Source organism: Ptiloglossa arizonensis, chromosome 2, assembly GCF_051014685.1.
Source record: "Ptiloglossa arizonensis isolate GNS036 chromosome 2, iyPtiAriz1_principal, whole genome shotgun sequence".
In the NCBI taxonomy this organism is placed as follows: domain Eukaryota; kingdom Metazoa; phylum Arthropoda; class Insecta; order Hymenoptera; family Colletidae; genus Ptiloglossa; species Ptiloglossa arizonensis.
The window spans coordinates 14,361,958-14,385,452 of record NC_135049.1 but is presented as its reverse complement, the minus strand read 5'-3'; the positions used below and the strand labels follow the sequence as shown (position 1 = coordinate 14,385,452).

General features: G+C 36.7%; 1 protein-coding gene across 1 annotated transcript in view; it reads left to right on the top strand.

Annotated features, from left to right (window-relative positions):
* The first annotated feature begins 1,788 nt into the window (after nt 1–1,788).
* The window catches only part of LOC143154770 (protein obstructor-E), a 27,663-nt gene continuing 5,956 nt past the window's right edge, over nt 1,789–23,495 (top strand). The window contains exon 1 of the mRNA XM_076326723.1: nt 1,789–1,996. Coding sequence (XP_076182838.1) covers nt 1,945–1,996 — 52 coding nt within the window. The 5' untranslated portion in view covers nt 1,789–1,944. The remainder of the gene's footprint in view (nt 1,997–23,495) is intronic.

The window sequence follows — 23,495 nt, the reverse complement described above, 5'->3', positions numbered from 1 at the left end:
GACTTGTAGGTACACACTGATTCCTGATTGTTAACCTTTTTCATCGAAAAGAATCCACGACAAATAGTTGAAAACGTTTCGATGAATAAAACAATGAATCGTGTAAAAACTTTCTATACATAAGATTATAACGAACCCAAGGTTTTATTAATATTGCAAATAGAAAGTCTTCGCTGGTTTCATTTTTATTAAAATGTTTCAACCCTCTGTTTTGAGTCCTTTTCGATAACAAAAAAAGAGAAATGTGAACAATTAGGAATTGGAAAAGAATTAAATAGAACGTTCTTTTCATCGAGTTATTTTTTAAAATCAATTTTTACCATTTACACCAAAAAATTACAATCGCGAACCGAATAAACGTAAGATAAAATAATAATAATCACACGATCCGCAACGAAGTAACAAAGCTAAAACAAGTATCGTGCATCGATTTTCCTCGACCAAGAAAAATAAAACAAGTCCGTATACACGAGTTTTCATCGGCAAACCGGAAACTAGTTTCAACCGTTTTAATTACCGCACTCGAGTATACTACGTGAATCACGATATAATTCTAACCGCTTAAATTAAAGCAAACACCGAGTATATAAACTTTTCGACTTCTGAGACCAATTCTTTAAATTTCTTCACTTCTTTAATTCGTACATACATAAATAAGTATAATTATCGAAAACTAAATTTTGAATCGAAAGCAAACACCAAGTATATAAACTTTTCGACTTCTAAGACCAATTCTTTAAATTTCTTCACTTCTTTAATTCGTACATACATGAATAAGTATAATTATCGAAAACTAAATTTTGAATTGAAAGCAAACACCAAGTATATAAACTTTTCGACTTTTGAGACCAATTCCCTAAACTTCTTCACTTCTTCATTTTTATAATTAGTACGTACATGAATAAATATAATCATCGAGAACTAAATTGTGAAACGAGAGCAAACACCGATTATATAAACTTTTCGACTTCTGAGACCAATTCTTTAAATTTCTTCGCTTCTTTAATTCGTATGTACATCGATAAGTATAAACATCGAAAATTAAATTGTGAAACGAAAGCAAACACCTAGTATGTAAACTTTTCGACTTCTGAGACTAATTCCCAAAACTTCTTCACTTCTTCGATTCGTACATACAAAAATAAGTACCAGATCGTTCTCTGAATAATTTCCTTTCCTCCATTCGAAAAAAACCCCACGACACTTCAACCTTAAACAAACCGCAAATATACAAACGAATCGACAGATCCGCTTGAAACTTCCCACGTGTGTCATCGAACAGTGTTACCATCATCGTAAAAATAAAACAACTCAACACCTCGATTTCTCATCGAACGACGAAACATACATATATATCTATCGATCCTAAATTACGATCATCGAAAACCAAATAGCAAAACGACTTAAATCACAGTAACCGTTCCCATCACAGATCGAACCAGTGACGAACAAGCGAAGAAAGTTCCCGTACTTGACTCGTTGAAACCCACCGAGAAAGAAACCACCACGAGCAAAGGTTTCGACAGATCCCGCGAAGGGCATTGTACTCCCCCAAAGTATCGAACCTGGTGATCACGATCACCGTTTACTCCCCGTTCTCGATTTTCAACGATCCACCGGTATCATCGTCGTGGCTATACCAGCCACGCCGTGAGTCCTCGATAGAAGAAACCAGATGTGTTCTCCAGGGAGGCCTTCCTATGCGGCAGAGATCGGACCTGCCGGAAGAGTGGGGAGCTCATATAAGACACGAAGCCAAACGCCTCTCCCAGTGACCAGTCTCGACACGAAAACTCATCAGCCGAGCTTCTTCGGTTCTTATAAGAGTCACTTCACGCTTCTACGCCCCATCCTTGGATGGTTCCAACGATCGGACTGAAATTTAAGTAGATTCGAGTTAATCGAATTGGTCGTGCCCGAACACCGTACACGGTATAACTCAGAATGGCATCGTCGCAGGTTCTCTCGTTTCTTCTGGTGTTCCTGGCTGCTCACGGTGAGTCCTTTCGTACACCTTTTCGTTCGTTTCTTTTTCTAGTTTTATCCGCCTCTTTTCACCATCGCGTCGAGCGTCTTTCGTTCCAACTTTTTCACCGTACCTCTCCGTCTTCTTTCCATCGTTTCCTTTCGTTTCACGGATCCCTATCGCGTATCGGTTACGGCTTCTTCGTCGTCGTCTCTGTTTCGCACGACGACGATCGATGGCGTCGTTTTACCCCGAGATTAACTGTAACGATTATATTTCACCGTTCCGGTTGGAATCCACGTTGATGACTGTTTTACGCATCACTCGTACGAAATCGAACACGATTTTACCGTTTCTCGGGCTTCCACCGGTCGTGAAATATACGAACACTTAACCCTTTACGCTCGACGACTTTTTCAAACCGAGTGGCAACTCGAGATGCTTTCGCGCATGTGTGACGAGTGTCGTGTCGCTCGATGGTATTTAACTAGACACTTTACAAATTGCCCAATCCGAATCGTTGGAATCTTCATTGAAGTTTGTTCAATTTTTTCATTTCTTACACCCGGTACGCTGTGTCGCTAATTTCATCGCTGCTTTCGTTTTCTATCTATCGGTAATTATACAATCAATCTTCGACGATTCGAAATTAAATTCATCTTCGTTCGAACTGTTAGTTCATTCGGAAAGTCGTTTCGTTTTCCAAAATGGAGGATATATATAATTTAATCAAATGTTTATACGCGCTCTGAAAACATCGTGTCTCATTTTCACCGAAAAAAAACAAACGAAATGACTTTTCGAACAATACAATCAATCTTCGACGATTCGAAATTAAATTCATCTTTGTTCGAACCAATTATCGCTCCCAAACTCCATTTTTACAAGTCTTCTAACGAAAGTATAATATATACTATACTCTATCGTACTATTATATATCTCTTGTCACGATAGTCGAATCTGAGCTACTGTCTAAGACATCGTCATCAGTCTATAATTTCAAAGGAATTTGCTATCGAGTATCATCTTCGACAATTCAAAATTAAATTCATCTTCGTTGGAACTAATTATCGCTCCCAAACTCCATTTTTAAAAGTCTTCTAACAAAAGTATAATACTATACTCTATCATGATATACCTCCTGTCACTATCTCGACTATCCCTTGTCACGATAATCGAGCCCGAGCTAACGTCTAAGACATCGTCATCAGTCTATAATCTCAAAGGAATTTGCTATCGAGTATCATCTTCGACAATTCAAAATTAAATTCATCTTTTTCGAACTAATGATCGCTCTCAAACTCCATTTTTAAAAGTCTTCTAACAAAAGTATAATACTATACTCAATCATGATATATAGTACCTCCTGTCACTATCTCGACTATCCCTTGTCACGATAGTCGAGCCCGAGTTAACGTCTAAGACATCGTCATCAGTCTATAATTTCGAAGGAATGTGCTATCGAGCGTCTCATCCTCGTTTCAAGGTGTAACGTTTCGTACTAGCCAACAAAGACCGTAATACTCTTGCATCGAAGAACCGAGGAACCTATTCACGAACGAGAACCGCGCTCTTGCCAATTGAAGATTACGAAATCTAGCATAAATAAAGACCGTCGCCTCTCACTCGTCACTCGAGTCGCCGTATGAAACGTCGCAGGCGTCCGAGAGTCGCCTCCGGAGCGCAAAGGGTTAAAAGTGTGACGTAGATGCTCGTCGTTCGTGGGAACGAGTATGGGACGTTCGCCACGGTTTGCGTACGTGGGTCGCGGTATCGAGCGATTTGTAGTGGTTGTTCGAGCACGGTCATCGTTGCAGGACGTTCTGTGCAAGTGAAAACGGACTTTCTGTGATCAGACGAGCGCGTTTCTTGCAGCTGCTGGATCTGAAAAGTGCGCGTCGGCCTACTTTCGCGGAACGAGCGTCGTCGTTGCGACGCTCCCGTGTTCAGAAACCGGCGGCGACGCTTTCGATCGTGTACCGCGCGAAATCGAGGGTGATTCGCACGAGAACGTTCCAATTAATTGTTTCGCAATAATGGCTGGCTCTGGTACACCGTATCGATTCGGCGCGATATTCCTTCTTAGCTGGTACAAACGTTCGTTAATTGTACTTTCTCGAGGTAACTCGACCTCGTTCGGTGCGTTCACTCGTCGCTAAACGTTCGTCAAACACTCCGGTTGTGCGTTACCGGCCGAGTATGAAAGTACGAGAACGAGATTCTTCGGATCGGGTTCTCGATCGTTCTTGGACCGAGGATTACGATCGTAAATCCTACGTGGAACGAAATCCAGAGAATCGTTGGGATTGGTCACGATTTCGGTTTCGATTCTTTCGAAGGGGAGATCTTTCTACGAAACTCTCTCGAGGGAATCGTAAAGGATGCTGGATCTTGCGTGAAATTTAACGTAGAAAGTTGTCGACCGGTCTCGACTTTGCTGAAATTATCAATTGGTTTCGATTCGTTGGAATTGGGTGCTTTTTGCGAAGCTGTCGCGAGGAATTAGTAACCGATAGATCTCGCATGGTTAAGATTATTGTCAATTGGTCTTAACTTTGCAAATATTATCAGTTTCTGTTCTTTGGAATTGGAATCGTTTTTTTTCGAAGTTGTTTCGAACGATTTGTAACCGATAGGAAATCTCGCATGGTATAAAATATTGATTATTGTTAACTAGTCTCAACTTTGCAAAAATGATCAATTTCTATTCTTTCGAATCAAAATACTTTTTTCTGAAGCTATTTCGAACGATTTGTAACCGATAGAAGATCTCACGTGAAATGTAACATAAAAATTACTCTAAACTTATTATCAGTTCAGTTATCAAACCAAACTATCAGTTTCTATCTTCTCGAATCAAAATACTTTTTCTCGAAGTCGTTTCGAACGATTCACAACCGATAGAAAATCCCACGTGGAACGAAATATAGATAATTCACGATCACTGAAAACTTTGCAAAAACGATCAGTTTCTATTCTTCGAAAGCTTTCTATTTCGTAGTTGTTTCGAACGAATTGTAACCGAACGATGTAACATATATCGAGAAAGACTTTCGCCCATCTTTATAAGTACACGTGTAACGCACACGTGTGTGTCTATCCGTGTGTATATCTTACACATCGATATCGCGTTTAAGACACACCGTGTACACATACGCCAGGTTGGAAAGGTTCAAGTGAAATTGACTCGTCGTCGAACAGGTGTAAATAAATTTGATCGTTCGTAGTTTTTTCGTTACACAATCTTCATTGTCGTTTAATACAGGTATTCGTAACTTCAAGGAATGCCCCCACCCCCACCCTCCACCCCCAGATTATTACACACGTCTTCGTAAGACAATGTCAGGCATTCACCGAGTTTCACACATCCGAAGAACTTTCTCCCGTGTCTCGGGAGTGAAAATATGAAAGTAGCTCAGCAGACAGATTACTCTCTCTCTCTCTCTCTTCTCTCTCTCTCTCTCTCTCTCTCTCTTCTCTCCTTCCCTTATTTTGCATCCACGGATCGCGAGCCACCGATCGATTTTTCGATCTCGGCGAAAGAAAGTTTTTCTTCCACCTCGAACTCGAAGTGTTTTCACGAATCAACGATTGCAAAATACTCGGCAAAATAGATACTCGTGCAACCCGAAGAGAAGTACAACGTTCCATGAAAAATCGGGAAAATGTTGGAAAATTTGTCCACGTTACTCTGCGATCTCATGGACCAGACGACAAATATTTAATGGCATCGAATTTCGTACAATTCTTTTCGTTCGAAATTTCGATTATTCGCGCGATAAAAGAACTCGTAGCAGAATAATTATATATACATGTTTATCCTTTTATTTTAGCCCTTTAAAGTGAATAAAAAGAGGACTGAAAAAAAAAAATTCATTCCTTTAAAAGAGGACTGAAATAAAAAATTGTATTCCTTTGAAAGTGAATGAAATAAAAATGAAACAAATAAATGTATATAAAATTTTATACGTGTATACATATATGAAAAATGAATAAAATAAAAGGATAGATATTCTATCGTCGAAACACAACCTGTTACGATGACTGAAAGTCGATTGTACAATGTGTTTGTTCAATTTCGAGGCTACGACAAGTTGGAGCGTTCCGAGACGACGTTGTTGTAACTTTTACTTTTAATATTATTCTCGGCGGCGTTCTCGGAAGTTCCCCGAGTCGATATAACGGCACTCGACGCCACACATCTCGAAAGAGTTTTAGTCCTCTTGCATCGATCGCGCCTCGATCTGCAGCTACACGGTTTACGTAAGAGATTCTACTTTCTACCGTGGCGCACAGTTTTATTATAGAGATTATTTTCGTACCGGGCAGATAACCGGTGTCCCACGTAATCTCGTAATTATTTATTTATTCGCGCGCGTTTCCGTAATTGCTTTCTTTTTTTTTTCTTTTTCCGCGCCCTCGCCCCCCGCACCGCTCGGAATTCCGCGTCCAGAATCCTCCGCGATAAACTAATCCGCCATGTTGGAACGTGAACACCGCCGCGCTCGAATCTCTCTGGAACCGGAAACTGTGATATAATCCGGAGAAAAAGTATCGTTAACGGTGATCAGCGGAAAAAGAAGAAAATGCAAAGGAGAAACGTTTCGTTCGGTGTAATTTCGCGCGATGCAAATTGTACGGGCAAAAAAAAAAAAAAAAAAAACTATTGTGAGAAGAGAGAGCAGGTGGAGCTCTGTAATTTTTAATCGATTAGATTGAGAGGAACAGCGTCAAAATCCTGGCACGAAACGTGCATTCGTTGTTCCACGTGTTAAGAAAGTATTCACAGATTTACAAGATTATTTTTTATACGATTATTGCGAATCAATGTAAAATGTTATCGAACGTGCGAAAAATTATATGTACAAATATACGACTCGTACTCGAAGACACTGTAAACATCTTCGATAATGAGTTTCGATACTCTACGAGCTACGAACCGTTACGCGTGTCGTGTTTCGAAACTTCTGCTCGAACGACGCCATTGATTGATCCCTTCCTAACTCTTTGAATGAAACGATTCAAGTCCTACGTTTTAATTTATACACACGTGGATGGATTAAATAACGTTCAACGAAGTGGTAGGTGTTCGATGAACAAATTTAGAGTTTCAACGACAATTTTGCAACTTCCGTGTAACAGGTTGCTCGATAAGTTTTGTCGTTCGATAAGAAATATAGGTATTAGGTTCGTATTTTTTATTTTTTTAAAGATGGTACTACTGTTCGATAAACATGTTGTGAAGTTGTTCATGAAACTGGTTGCTCGATAATTTTTATCGTTCGATAAGAAATAGAGGTATTAGGTTTGTTGTTTCATTTTTCTAAAGATGGTACTACTGTTCGATGAACATGTGTGAAGTTGTTCATGAAACTGGTTGCTCGATAATTTGTATCGTTCGATAAGAAATAGAGGTATTAGGTTTGTTGTTTCATTTTTCTAAAGATGGTACTACTGTTCGATGAACATGTGTGAAGTTGTTCATGAAACTGGTTGCTCGATAATTTTTATCGTTCGATAAGAAATAAAGGTATTAGGTTTGTTGTTTCATTTTTCTAAAGATGGTACTACTGTTCGATGAACATGTGTGAAGTTGTTCGTAAAAAAGGTTGCTCGATAATATTGTCATTCGATAAGAAATAGGGGTATTAGTTTCGTATTTTTTATTTTTTTAAAGATGGTACTACTGTTCGATGAACGTGTGTGAAGTTTCGTGTAGATTCGTCGACTCGTTCGTATATTTACAGTTGTTCAAAGTTGAAAGTTTCAACTTTGAAAATTGTCATAGTATTTTTTTACAATGGAAAAAACGACAAAACTTATCGAACAACTTAGTATCTCGAAGAAAAAGTTTTTTACAAATATCGACTAGTTTCCAGATGCGTGCATATCAATAGGTTTGGTAATTTATGAAGTAACTGTCTGGTTGATGTGGAAAATACTGTTTTGAAAGCAAAGCGTTTAAAATGATCAACGTGGTTGCAAAATGGACGACGACTGATCGTATGTATTTATGACAAATGTCGTTTTGCCACTTTTTGTCGATAACTAAATTACTCAAGAATTTAAGCACAAACCTCTATAAACTTTATAGCTGCTGAACCTTCAAACTTTTATTGTTCTGGAAATTTTACAAATTTCGCGTTAATGTTTTAGAAACTTGGTTTCAAGGTCTCATAAATCTTACGAAAATCGCAAAATAATCTAAAAATAGATATTTTTTAACTCACAAACCTGACTTTGACAGCCGCTGTCACGTGTACGTGATTTCGTACAAGTAAACAGTTAACAGCCATTGTCATGTGTTCGTGACGTTAAACTTTCTATCGTTGCATCACTGTCGACTTAACTTATGTCACCTTTGTTTACACTCATTATCAATTACACTTCTACCTGTACCTTATTCTGCTCAGAAAAAGACAGTTTAAAAAAAGCATGATTTGTTTCAAAATTTTTGTTACAACGTCTTTAATTTTTGGTTTGTTAGTGATTTCAGATTGTTAAAGCTTGCCTGAATTTTCAATTCGTATAAATCCACAATTCTGAAATATTTCACATTGAAAATTGTTGGAGATTCAATATTTATAAAATGCCGAACCAAAACTTCTACTTTCTTTCGAAAATTTTCAAAATAGTCAAAATGTTAACGGTACTCGTAAAAATAATTTCAAAGAGCCAATTAATAACTATCACATCGATCATAAAAAAAAGAACAAATTTTAAGAAATCTTTGAAATAAAATTTAATTCAATTTCTAGGAATATGAATACATTTTTATGAAAAGATATTTAAAGTTCGCTCCAAAAGGGGCTCATAATACAGGTGATCCCAACGTCGTTATTTCGTTTCGAATACATTTTTTATTCTTGTTGCAAAGATCATTTTGTCTTACTCTCTCTAAAACTACCGAGAAAGAATCAAAGAAACTGTCTTAATTGGTACAAATTTAACTGGAACGAATGTGGTCGATAAAAACTGCATCTAGCATGCAGTATGCAACGCGAAGAAACAAACGAGAAGAAAATTGGACACTTCGAGAGGAATAGAACGAAAGAACAGATACTCTTCGTTGTTTCGTTTCGAATACATTCTCTAATCATATTACAAAAACAATTTCGTCTAACTTACTCTGAAACTATCGAAAAAGAGTCGAAGAAGCTCGCTTAATTGGTGCAATTTTGACTGGAACGTAGTCGATAAAAACTGCATCTAGCGTGCAGTATGCAACGAGAAGAAAATTGGACACTTCGAGAGGAATAGAACGAAAGAACAGATACTCTTCGTTATTTCGTTTCGAATACATTCTCTAATCATGTTGCAAAAACAATTTTGTCTAACTCACTCTGAAACTATCGAGAAAGAGTCGAAGAAGCTCGCTTAATTGGTGCAATTTTAACTGGAACGAATATGGTCGATAAAAACTGCAGTATGCAATACTGCATACTACATGTAGCGTGCAGTATGCAACGAGAAGAAAATTGAACACTTCGAGAGGAATAGAACGAAAGAGGAGATACTCTCCGGAGGAAAGGAGAGAAGGAAGTGGCGAACGTGTCTCGTAAACGTCGTTTCGGTCGTGGCACGTTTATTACATGAGCTGGCTTTTGACGTGGAACGTTGCACTTTACGGAAGGAACGCGAAAAGGTGGGGCTCGTGCAACTTGTAGCTCTCTACCTGTCCCAGGAAGGACGTCGATATTCATTTATTCCCACGTTCAGGAAGGAACGTGGCTCGACATGGAGCTACGGTTACTTTTCCAGCGAATTTTCTCGCGGCGCCGGTTCGGCGGGCGTTACAATTTTCCACGACTCGAACCTGTTGCATTTTTCAAACGCGACAAGGCGACGAATAAGCCGAACCTGTTCGAAAATTGTACAGAAGATCGATCAAGCGGGAAATTAACAGTGACGAATGCGTCACAATATTTTTCGAGAAGAAGAATGCGGTTCCAGTGCCCGAGAAATATTCTTACAATTCGAATTTTGTTCCCTTAGTGGACGAAACGGAAGTAAAATTTATTTAACATTCTCGTGGGAAATTTGATTCCCTTTGAGACTCATTCGGAACATTTTTCACAATTTTTACGAATAACGGATATACGACACACCTACAAAACTAACGCACCCAACATTCGTTATTCATGAATCGATTTTGTTCAAATTTTTATCAACTCTCGAGATGAGAATATAAAGTATACGTATGTTATTAAAGTGTCGTTGAAATTACGATCGTGCACACATCGAAAAGATTTCTTTTAATTTGTAATCGTTGCGATACTTTCCTTCCTCGTAGATCGGCGAGTAAAAGGTCTTTTGAATCAGGAGCAAAGAATCGTGAAATCATTTTCAAACGTTACATTTGTGTGTTCACATACCAGAAAAATTTTCTGGAAATCGTTCTTCTTTGCGATACTTTCCTTCCTTATAGTTTCAGGCGGACGATCTCAAAATTATTTTAAAATGTTCCATCAATGCGGGAAAGCGACCGCGTCGAAGATAATGGAGTATTCACCGGGAAAGTGCACCGAGCTTCGTGCATCGATTCGGATAATTCCCGCAGAATTGTACGAAGATCGACCTTTCTCTCGATCCATGCTGTACGATCTAACGCGCCGCGCCAACGTTGCATACATACACGGTGTGACGATAAAGTTCCCGGACTGCAGTGATTAAAACGTACGAGCTCGGTACTTCGAATGCATTTTCTAGTCACGTTGCGAAAACAATTTTGTCTAACTCACTCTGAAACTATCGAGAAAGGGTCGAAGAAGCTCGCTCAATTGGTACAATTTGAACTGGAACGTAGTCGATAAAAACTGCATCTAGCGTGCAGTATGCAACGAGAAGAAAATTGGACACTTCGAGAGGAACAGAACGAAAGAAGAGAACTTCAAAAAATAAACTAATATATTTCATTCTTCCGAATATCTCCTCTTTGACATGACATCAACACATTTTATAAATCTTTCATCTAAAACCTGAAAACAGTTTTCAAATTGTTTATTCGGTATGTTGTTCGATACACGTATGAGATTTTGTTTTTTGAATGTTTGTAACGTTTTGAAAAATTTGTAATATTTAATTCGACTTTATTTTTGTTCGTCGAGTTTTACAGGTCAGAAAGAATCTTGGACAAATTATTCTCTTCTGTAAATCTTCTACCAACATTCTCTAAATAGTTTCTGTATTAATTCTCATCTTCTATCATTCTGAAGATCGTTCGTTTATTAGATTCGACAAGTTTTTCAACTTTTTTTAGATTTTCATCGATTCTAGCATTCGATGGACGTTCGCTCATTTGATCTTCAGCAACATCTTCGCGTCGATGACAAGATCAAAAATTTCATTCAAAAACAGTTGGGCTTGACACAGTTATTAACATGTAAAAAGTTTCTGTGGCCATTTTTCCAGGTTTGAGACGAAACTTGATATCTGTTTTCCGTTCCATTTCGAAACGGTAACAATGTATGAAAAGTTAAGTTACGAAATCTGCGTCTAGAAGACTAATTCTTTAATGACAATGAAATAAAGTCAGTTTAATTGAGCATGTGTGATTTGTTGGTAACACGAACAAATTAAAGAGACGTGTGATTTGTTGGTAATACGAACAAATTAAAGAGACGTGTGATTTGTTGGTAACGTGACAAAATTAGAGAGTCGTGTGACTTGATAATACATGACAAAGTAGAGAGATGTGTGACTTATTAATAACATGAAAAAATTAGAGAGATGCGTAACTTATTGATAACACGAAAAAATTACAAAGACATTTGACTCGTTAATACATGACAAAATTGGAGAAATGTGTGACTTATTGGTACATCAAAAAATTACAGAGACACGTGACTTGTTAATACATAACAAAATTAGAGAGACGTGTGACTTGTTGGTACATACAAAAATTACGAAGACATATGACTTGTTAGTACATGACAAAATTAAATAGATGTGTGACATTTTTGTAACAGGACAAAATTTGAGAGACGTGTGACTTGTTGGTACATGACCAAATTAGAGAGATGCATGACTTGTTGGTATATGACAAAATCAGATAGATGTGTGACTTTTTGGTAACACGACAAAGTTAGAGAGATGTGTGACTTGTTGGTAACGTGAAAAAATTAGAGACACACGTGACTTGTTAGTAGTACGAAAAAAATGACTGAAAAACAATTAGAAGGTAAGCTCTACCATCGATTCGTAAACTTTATCGTCACACCGTGTACATGTCAGTTCGTACGTTATATTATAAAAGTCACGCATGACTAATACCCGTGCAGCTTCCACGCGAATTGTGGGACGACACCTTGTTCTTCGACATTCCCCGTTACAACTTTCCACTCGTCGAGCGCCGCCTGTGCTTTGCAAGAAAAACAAATTGCATTCCCTGGAAAGCAAAGGTTCCACGTAATCCTGACCGTTCGTTTCACAAGGAGCGAAGAAAGTTCGCGACTGTTGGGTTTTTAACGCGATGGGGGACAATTAAAACGACACGGTTCTTACGAGGGAGTCACTAATGGCACGTAACGACGACGATCGAGTAGAAAAATGGCGCAGGAAGGGACCCCGATAAAAGTAAATCGCATGGTGATTATTAACAGTGGGACGTCGTAAGAAAACTAAATGAACCGTTTCGAGGAAACGAGTTCCCCGGTAAAAACCGGGTGGTGAGGTAGGCGAGAGACAGTCGAGGTTGGTAACGAGTATAGTAATCCATGGCAGAGCGCACGTGTTATCCACGGAACGTAAACAATTAGAGGTTTCACGGTGGAAGCACTCTCGCCTTTGCTTCTTATTGTTAGAGCCAACTGTTGACCTACTGCGGGCACTTACTTCTTTACAAGGAGTCGTAAAGGAAGGGAAAGTAACCCGATGCCACGACACTGCTAATAAGAGTCTCTCTTACATAACCCAAGCTGCCTAACCGGGGATGTGTCCACCTACAAAGTAGGTAGGCAACCGTGTCTTAACGATTTCAATGCGTTTAAATAACGAGGTAGGAAACAGTTGTGGAAATTTTGATTTCGTTTGACACTTCGTGGCACGGTTGCTGAACATGTGTAACGATACAAAGTAACTAAAAGTAGAAAATAAATTAATTAAAGTTAAATTGCGTTTCACTCTTCGAGGTACGGTTGCTGAACATGTGAAACGATACGAAGTAAGTAAAGCTAAAAAATAAATTGATTAAAGTTAAATTTCGTTTGACTATTCGAGGCACTGTTGCTGAACGTATGAAACGATACAAAGTAACTAAAACTAGAAAATAAATTGATTAAAGTTAAATTGCGTTTCACTGTTCGAGGCACGGTTGCTGAACATGTGAAACGATACAAAGTAAGTAAAGCTGAAAAATAAATTGATTAAAGTTAAATTTCGTTTGACTATTCGAGACACGGTTGCTGAACATGTGAAACGATACGAAGTAAGTAAAACTGAAAAATAAATTGATTAAAGTTAAATTTCGTTCGACTATTCGAGGCACTGTTGCTGAACATGTGAAACGATACAAAGTAACTAAAAGTAGAAAATAAATTAATTAAAATTAAATTGCGTTTCACTCTTCGAGGTACGGTTGCTGAACATGTGAAACGATACAAAGTAAGTAAAGCTGAAAAATAAATTGATTAAAGTTAAATTTCGTTTGACTATTCGAGACACGGTTGCTGAACATGTGAAACGATACGAAGTAAGTAAAACTGAAAAATAAATTGATTAAAGTTAAATTTCGTTTGACTATTCGAGACACGGTTGCTGAACGTGTGAAACGATACGAAGTAACTAAAACTAAAAAATGGATTATTTAGGTATTTAATTACGAGATGGAATATTAACAGTCCCACCATGCAACTTGTGTGGAGTTATTTTAATTTTTCATGGTTGATTGAAAAATATTATATATCTAACCCACTGTGCACCAAAGGATTAACAAGTCGACATAGTAGGTGTTATATGATGCTTCTATGAATGCGTATTAAATGTTTAACGATACATTAGAAGGTGCAACTGAAAACGACACAGGTTGGCAGTGACATTTTCTCCCTAAAAATATAAAATAAATTTACAGAAAATTTGCAATTTTATCCCGCAGTTCAATTTTAAATTCACGTTTTCGGATACCTTGAATCACGCCTTATTTTTCGAACAAAAAAGAAAGACTTCCGTCGCGCCGTTAAATTACACATTACACAATTTTAACAACCGCGACGTACAATTTTTAACTCGCACGGATCAATTTCACTCTTCCATGAACGTGACGCAACACGATAATAATACGTTTTTCGTAAAAAATATTCCACCAAAGGTACCCGTGATTAAACATCCAAGAGAATGTGATATTAAATTATCCTCGAACCCAATCGAATCGTCTTACCTGTATTTCGCTAAAAATGAATTATTTTATCCAATTAATTTCTATTTTATTCCCGTCACTATTCGTTTATATTATTTTATCCAATTAATTTCTATTTTATTCCGTCACTATTCGTTTATATTATTTTATCCAATTAATTTCTATTTTATTCCGTCACTATTCGTTTATATTATTTTATCCAATTAATTTCCATTTTATTCCGTCACGATTCGTTTATAGAATTATTCGTTCGATCGTTGCTGCTGTCATTCGTTTCCCAATCAAACGTTGATCATCGCGTTTCGATGATATTAAAATACTTTATTATCCAAGGAGAGGAAAAAACAAATGTAGGAGATCTCGGATAAGCAGTCGTTGCCACGATTTCTGTCTGGCGTCTCGCTTTCCTTCCCTTATCTATCAGATCCAGTCCAACGAGTGTGTTGGTCGGTATTTGTTGCGTTAGTGTAACATACCGTGATTTTTCGACGAGTAACGGGGATTGCATGCCTGAAGAAAGGCGACGGCAGCACGCCTCTAACTATCCTGTACCTTTCAAAATGGATCGCTTTGCTGCCTTTCAGAAGTCTAGAATGCTCGATAGAATGTTGTTCCAAGCGAGCAACGGAATACGACGACACGACTCGTACGAATAATCGTTTTGTGAACGAGGAACGACCGCCTGCAAGTGGCTGCTGCCATTGAAACAAACGCGACGATAACAATATTACAATACATTATTCTTGTACACGATTTCAGGATGGTAATCGTAACGTACGAAAGCTCCGTTTAACGTATCGAACCATCGCGGATGTGACGTTGAACATACTGGGTTGTTCGATGAATTTTGTCGTTCGAGAAAATAAGAGAAAAAATCATGTGAAATCTTACTCGTAAACTTGCATGAAAATTCTTTTCATCGGAAAACATTGTCACTTTCTTTTTTATTTGTAATAGGTTCTTCGGTAAGTTTTGTCGTTCGATAAAATGTATCGAACAGTACCGTTTAATGTAGTACTGTTCAATATGTTTTAGTACAGTTCAATGTAGTACTGTTCAATAAGTTTTAGTACTGTTCATTGTAGTACTGTTCAATATAGTACTGTTCGATAAGTTTTAGTACTGTTCAATATAGTACTGTTCAATGTAGTGCTTTTTAATGTAGTACTATTCAATATAGTAATGTTCAATGTAGTACTGTTCAATAAGTTTTATCGAACGACAAAACTTCTCGAAGAACCTATTATAAATTAAAAAGAGAGTCACAATGTTTTCTGATGAAAAAAATTTTCATGCAAGTTTACAACGATTAAGATTTCACTTTATTTTTTCTTATTTTCTCGAACGACGAAACTTATCGAACAAACTATTATAAATTAAAAAGAAAGTCACAATGTTCTCTGATGAAACAAATTTTCATGCAAGTATACAACGAGTACGATTTCACTTTACTTTTTCTTTACGAGAGAAAATTTAGAAAAGGTTTATTCGGGTTTTCTATGCGGAATTTAGTTCCCTGCAAGGATTTATTTGAAACGGTTTTCAATATTTTTCCAAATAGCGAATGTATAACGAAAAAATTAAAACTACTAGAGATAATCATTGTTATCCGTGAACCGATTTTGTTCAAAATTGAATCGAATCTTGAGACGAGAATTTTAAATTTAATCGTTTCGTTGAGAACACATTCGTTTTAACGATAAATGTGAACCATTTGAGTACATCGAAACCACCATTCGATGTGCTTTTGAAAATAACCTACCTAATTTTTATAATAGGTGCATCGTTCAATTAATTCATTAATGGCAAGAAATCGTACAAGACGACCATTCTGTAAACGGTTAACATTGTTTGCATATCTGTAGACATTTTTCTTGAATGTAATTTTCACGAACAAAATACCCAAAGAGTTACGAAACCAATCTGATACGTATCTTCTCAATCAGCTTGACTTTCAAAAGCGGTTACAAACTGTTCAACGATTTCAACTTATACTCCGAAGACGAATCAGATCTTACGCAGATTAACCTGTTTTGCATTATTCGAACACGTGCATCCTTGACATTCTGGCTTCCATTGGCCCATGGTCTCTCCTCGAAAACACGTTTCACTTAAAACGAGATAATTATAAATCTTCCCGTTCCAGGAATAATAAGTTACAAAATCACGGCTGCTGCAATCTCGTCGCAATAATTCTTTTCTACAAGATTCAGAGCAGGCACGAGTAAAGGTTTCTTTGAAATAAAACTAAGAAATAATATTTCAGATACTTTTGTTTACCTCGACAATATTTAATAATCACCTCGACAATATTTAATAATAACCGGTCGATTTATTTGAAATAATAAGCGCATCGAATAAAGCCTGAATATAAACGTGTATATTAAATTAACTTTCGAAACAACGGTATAGAATGAATAATTTGCTAACGAGTAACAGAATATGCTAGCAAAGATTTTTACGATATCTTACCCGTTAATTTCTTCTCTTCCACCGATCGTTAACATTCCATCGTTTTAACGATGTAAAAAGATTGCGCCTACCGAACGATTTCGAAACGTTGCACTTCCAGAACACATCGGTTACTCCCAAGATCGTTTCGTTGTATCGTTATCTCTGCTACAGAATCTGTATTTTCGAACATATTTCACGGGACGAGATAACGGTAATTGTGTTTGAAAAATTGAATCCGATAATGCGTACTTGATAAAGTAGTATTTCAAACAACGTTGTTCCAAGTGTGGCTGGCTCTTGTTCAGAGAAGTAGATAAACCGTGACAGAGGCCGATCTTCCTTCCCTTCGTTTTGCATTCCAAGGAAGAGGAAGAGGGATTCTCAATGAAACGGTGTAACAAAATTAAACGAAGCGAAACGAAGCTCGTTGGTTACACCGTGTAAACGTAACTTCGTTGGAAATCGTTGGATTACGATTAATTTTTCACCGTTGGTAACAACGATCCGCGAAGAAAGACGAGAACGACATCAGATCGAACCTCATGAATCGAAACTTACGTTTCATGGAGCACGGTACGGAGGAATGAAGTGCCCTGAAGGTTGCAAGTCAAGGCTAGACACTTTCACTTACGACCGAGGCGGTGCTCTCTTGGGAGCGCACTGCAACCTGGCTTCCCACCTTACTTTACTATTTACTTTTCTACCTGGCCAAAGCCGAATGGAGACCGAATTACACGCGCTGGAGGTACGTCGAAGGTGTAGTTATTACGCCCGGCCACCCTCCGTGGCAGTGACGAGTTGCAGAAAAGATGGAGGCTTGTGCACGAGGAGGGCCTCGCGTACTCCGGGCCCCGAAGTTGGTGAAAGATAATCAATGTTCGATTTGAAAATATTTTCACTCGCAGAAAGGTTTCGTACGTAGGAAAGTTGGAAATTTTATATTGTTAACAATGTTTACGTTAAGGTAGTGCACACTTTTTCGAGATTCTTGCTTTCTTCATGGAATTATCATAAGTTCGTTCTGTTTCTCTTATTGTAGAAATAACAAGGCTGAGTAGGATGTTGGGATACAGTTTGTTACGTTCTTGCTTTCTGTATCAATATTTATAACTTTGATCTATTTCTCTTATTGTAGAAATAATAAGGCTGAGTAGAATGTTGGGATACAGTTTGTTACGTTCTTGCTTCGTGGATCAATATTTATAACTTTGTTCTATTTTTTTTACTAGAAAAGAAGGCTGATCGGTATGTTAGTATGCTATTTTATGTATTCTTGCTTTGTCGATCAATATTTACAACTTTGTTCTACTTTTCTTACCATAGAAAAGAAGGCTGATCAGTGTATCAGTGTGCAATTTTATATATTCTTGCTTTATTATTCAATATTTACAACTTTGTTCTACTTTTCTTACCATAGAAAAGAAGGCTGATCAGTGTATCAGTGTGCAATTTTATATATTCTTGCTTTATTATTCAATATTTACAACTTTGTTCTATTTTTCTTATTATAGAAAAGAAGGCTGATCAGTATGTCAGTGTGCAATTTCATACACTCTTGCTTTATCGATCAATATTTACAACTCTGTTCTTGCCCTATTTTTCTTACTATAGAAAAGAAGATTAATCAGTGTATTAATGTGCAATTTTATATATTCTTGCTTTATCATTCGATACGTACAACTTCCTCCCATTTTTCTCACTATAGAAAACAAGGCTGATCAGTATGCTAGTGCAGAATTTGATAATTCTTGATCAATCAGTACGTACAACTTCGTTATATGTTCTCTGCTGAACAAATAATAAAGCTAATTAAACCTGTACAAAATTCTCTACATTCTTGTTTTCTCAATCCAATACAACTCTGTTCTATTTGTCTCATTATACAACTGAAAAGGTTCACTCAAAAATTCGTGGCTCGTATCAAATCGTTTCAATTTCCATATTTAAAAATATTTTTCCCTCCAAACGAACAATAAAGCTAATTAAACCTGTACAAAATTCTCTACATTCTTGTTTCATCAATCCAATACTCGCAACTCTGTTCTATTTGTCTCGTTATAGAACCGGTAAGTTCTACAATCGATCAAAAAAATTCGTACCTCCTATCTAATCGTTTCAATTTCCATACTTGAAATTTTAAGGCCTCTAAATTTCGATTTCGCCTCGGGCCCCACGAATAAATAATCCGTGACTGGTCTGTGGTTAAACGATTGCGCTGCACCGCTGCGACACTCTGGACGCGGAGACGAGCAGTCGGTGGACGTAAATTAATTTCGTGACGCTAGCTCGGCGCTGTGGTACTGCGTTTCGTTGAACCCCCTTCGGCTACGGCACGTTTGAAGCTGAAAGTGCCTCACGGGGTACGGAACGAGACAGTTACCACGCTGGGTTACAGAACCTTCTAGCGCTTGGAAGTGGCCGTTCCACCGCAATAGGCGTTTACGTCGCAATTAACGTTTTTTTTCTTGCGAATTTTTCTCGATAAACTCGATTAAAATACTCTCTTACGAATATAAAGGTAACACGGTACGTTCCGATACATTACACGGTTTCACGTAAAAGATAGTGTCGTAATGTCACTTATTTTTCTATTTATTTACGGGGTAAATAACTCCCTTTTTAGATTACAAAGGGAAAAGAATTAATCGTGAGAATGTACGACACGGAACAATTGAAACTTAAACGAAACAGGAGTGAAATAGAAAAGAATATTTATATACATAGTATTTATTAACGTATTTTTAAGTAGCAGTCGAGCAATTATTAACGAAGTATAACGTTATAGGAACTTCCCTTAACGTAAGACGAACATAATCTTCGCATGTTGAAATTCGTGGGTTAAGTGTTAATCAACTCCACCTTACGGTTTAAAATATTTATGATTTTACCGTTTCAGATATTTTTGAACAATTTGAACTAAATGGTTGCCAGAGATATATATGCATCGTCGAGTGTTAAGAACACCAGTTGAACAATTTGCGATGATTCCACGAAGACAGAACATGGATATCTTGAAAGTCGTTGGCGTAATTTGACTCCCTGAATAATTGCTCATTATCATATTGTTACGATAAAACTTTCATTTTCTAACATTATATTCTTATTCCACCGATTGTATCGGTACTCTCTCACGGCTATACACGATGCGATCATAATGTGCATTAACATCTTTCCAATCGCAATTGGCATCTGAGATAGTATCGCACGAAGAATTGCATTCTGCAACACGCAACGCACATTGGTGCACCTTGTCTCTGATCAAAAGATGTAAACGATACGATACAGTGTAATGCATAATTACATTACAATTGCATCAAAATGACACAGCAACATCGTCGAATGATTAAGAGATGACAATATCGATTTGAATTCAGTTCATTTCTCACAGAACAATCCGTCCCTGAAAAGATTAAACCCGAAGAAGATGAAAAGAATTGGAAAAATTATTCAACATTATACTCCACTGTTATTTAAGATCACCACGATGAGTATACAGTTGCAAGAAATGAGATTTATCTGTTGCATCCTGGTTCAAGTGCAATTGAACTTTCTCATGTCGCGTACATTAATAAACTTTTAATAATTTTACAGAAAGTATCCATTTATTACGACTATTTAAAACGATAGATATTTATTTGTAAAGTGTAGTATGTTCGTTTCAAAATTTAAATAAATATCTCGCCGTACCTGATCGAATGCAACTGAAAGAGGCATCGTTCCAGTATACATTAACAATGGAAAATATTCTCGATACTCGACTATCGATTAGTAAATTTAACTACAGTGACACACAACAATTTTTAACTACGTTATATTATAAGAAAATTCTCCTGGTTTTAATGAAAGTTTACGTGCACGTAAAGCATACTAGGTTGCATATGACAACTTTTTTTGTCGATAAAAAATCCTCTCGAGAGGATAAAATCAAGATTCGAAAATTCAATACTTCTTCAATTTTTCAATACAACTTTTCGACGATTTTTTTCACAGTCGAACGATACAGCACTGAAAACTGAACATTTTTTGTAAAACTACAAAGTTATAAAGAAAATGAAAGTCTTTGCAAGCTCTCGAATCGTATAAAACGGATGTAGCATTCAAGATGCCACTTTCTCTTCGATTTTTCAAATACAACTTCCTGACGATGCAAAATACATCAGTTGCGAGAAAGTCCCAAGAAAAGTTGCATTAAAAAAATTTTAAAAGAAAAAAAAAAAACATTAAAACCTTCCGAGCTCGATTTCACCTTCTTGAAGAAATTTCCTTTAGACAAGAACAATTCTCTGCATATGCACTCTACGTATGCAAAACTTTCGTTAAAATCAATCTTACAGGTAAGAAGAATTTCCTATTGATACATCGTACGAATATTATTTTTTCGATCCGCTGTACAAACTCCAAAGAGTCTACGACCTTCGAGTGTCGCGCTTCCATCTTTCTCCAAAGAAAAATGAAATAACGAAGTATCGAAGAAAAACGTGATCACGATTCGTTGCGACCATTTCGATGTGCCAACGAAGGATGAGTCACGAACGTTCGATCGGATCGAACAAGAAATCGTGTTACTATGCCTCATGGTCGGCGGGAACGCGTTCCTGAATCGAAAGAAGAGAACGAGCATGCTGTCGCGCAACTTGATATTAGGTTGCGACCCTCGAGCCGCTTGGCCTTCTCAATGGAATTACGTATAATTTCCTGTTGCCGTGGAAAACCGCGCAACAGGAATTCTAAGAAATCCGCCTAATTGGGGGTCCTAGAAATTGATACTCGAGATTGTCTTTTGCGGAAACTGTCGAACATTTCGATACGTTTGACAAAGTTTCACTTTGTACGTATGTACGTTTGTTTACATTTCGTCGAGCTGTTCATTCACAATTGTGTGAATTTTGTCATGTATAAATCATTTTGTCGATTCAATGTATGTCCATATTTGGCACGATATTGTCGGTTTGTACAAACACGTCGAAACGATTTTTATTTCGCATAAATTTGCTCGACACTGTTAGTTAAATAACTAATGGAAATTGGACTGTTAAATAACTAATGAAAATTATAATTTCTGTTAGTTAAATAAATAATGGAAATTATGATTTCTATTAGTTAAATAAGTAATGAAAATTATAATTTCTATTAGTTAAATAAGTAATGGAAATTATGATTTCTATTAGTTAAATAACTAATGAAAATTATAATTTCTATTAGTTAAATAAGTAATGGAAATTAGAAGACTCGAAAGATGAAAAACTGTAAAATTGTATTTGAAAAATATCGTGGAAGAAATTGTACGCTTTTGCGAAATTTTATGAAACGAGAAACATTTACAAACATCGAGGGTATTTTAATTAGGGCGACGATGAGGTATTTAGTTCAGTGCGTTGAATTTCAGTCTCCGAAAAGTAATTTTTCGAATTTTATTATAATTCTTTTCTTATCGTGTCTTTAAATTTTAATAAAATACACAAAGAAGTGATCAATTTCTTTTATCTTCGATGCAAGCAGACTTTTCAACTGCGTTGACAATGTGGTGGTAAAAAAAGGGGATGTTTAATTTACCGTCAAAGATTTCGTAATTAACGTTCGTTAACAATTAATGGTTGTCGTTCGTCAACGAGAAACGCATTTTTACCAACTAGTGAGATTACTTTTACGACCGTCTTTAAATTTCTACGGACTCGCGCCATTTTAATGCGCACATAATCGTCTTTCATGCCGCGGACTTCCTGTTTGAAAAATAAATATTATTTACAGCAAGCATAATTTCTGTATTACTTACCCACGTTTTATCGCAACCGTTATATTGACCGTTACATTAGCCGTTCAATACTTGAATTATTCATTTTAAAATATACCCTGTCGCTTACTAAATTACTTACGCAATACGTCATTTGAATTCCTCTGGTAGAAATTAATTATTATACAATTCACTCGATCGATATTAGTTTTGATACGATTTTTATATTTGTATAATACGCAAATATCGTTCAAGTTACAATGGAATTTTCCTTTTCCATCCGATATTATTAACGATCAATTCTCATTCGTTACTCGAAGAATATTATTTATACAATTTAATGCACGAATTAACTCAAGAAAAATGTAACGAAACAACAAAAATCTCTTAGAAATATGCGGTTAAACAGAACATTGACGCATTCCTTTTCCATATATTTTCCCTATTTTTCCTTCGATTAAAATACTTTCTTTTATTTATTAAGTTTCCAGCTTGTTTCTTGAAAAACCACATTATTTGCATTTACTTTCTGAAGCAATCGCTCTGGTTTCAGATACTAGGTTGCAGATACTTCCATAGTTCATGATCTTTGAACTCACACTCCACAAAAAATATATTTCTCCAAGTCGAACCTCTTATTGAACAGTATAGTACTTGGTATTGAACAGTATAGTATAGTATAGTGCTATTACATACTATGTGATGAATACTTCTACATAATTATATACATACATTCACAATACATATATAATTTATGAACTCACGTGCCAAAACAAATATTATTTCAAGTCAAATACTCTAGTAATAGATACTAGAGGGTAGATACTTCTACAGTTCATGATCTTTGAACTCACATTCCAAAACAAATATTACTTCAAGTCAAATACTCTAGTAATAGATACTAGAGGGTAGATACTTCTACAGTTCATGATCTTTGAACTCACATTCCAAAACAAATATTATTTCAAGTCAAATACCCTGGTAGCAGATAC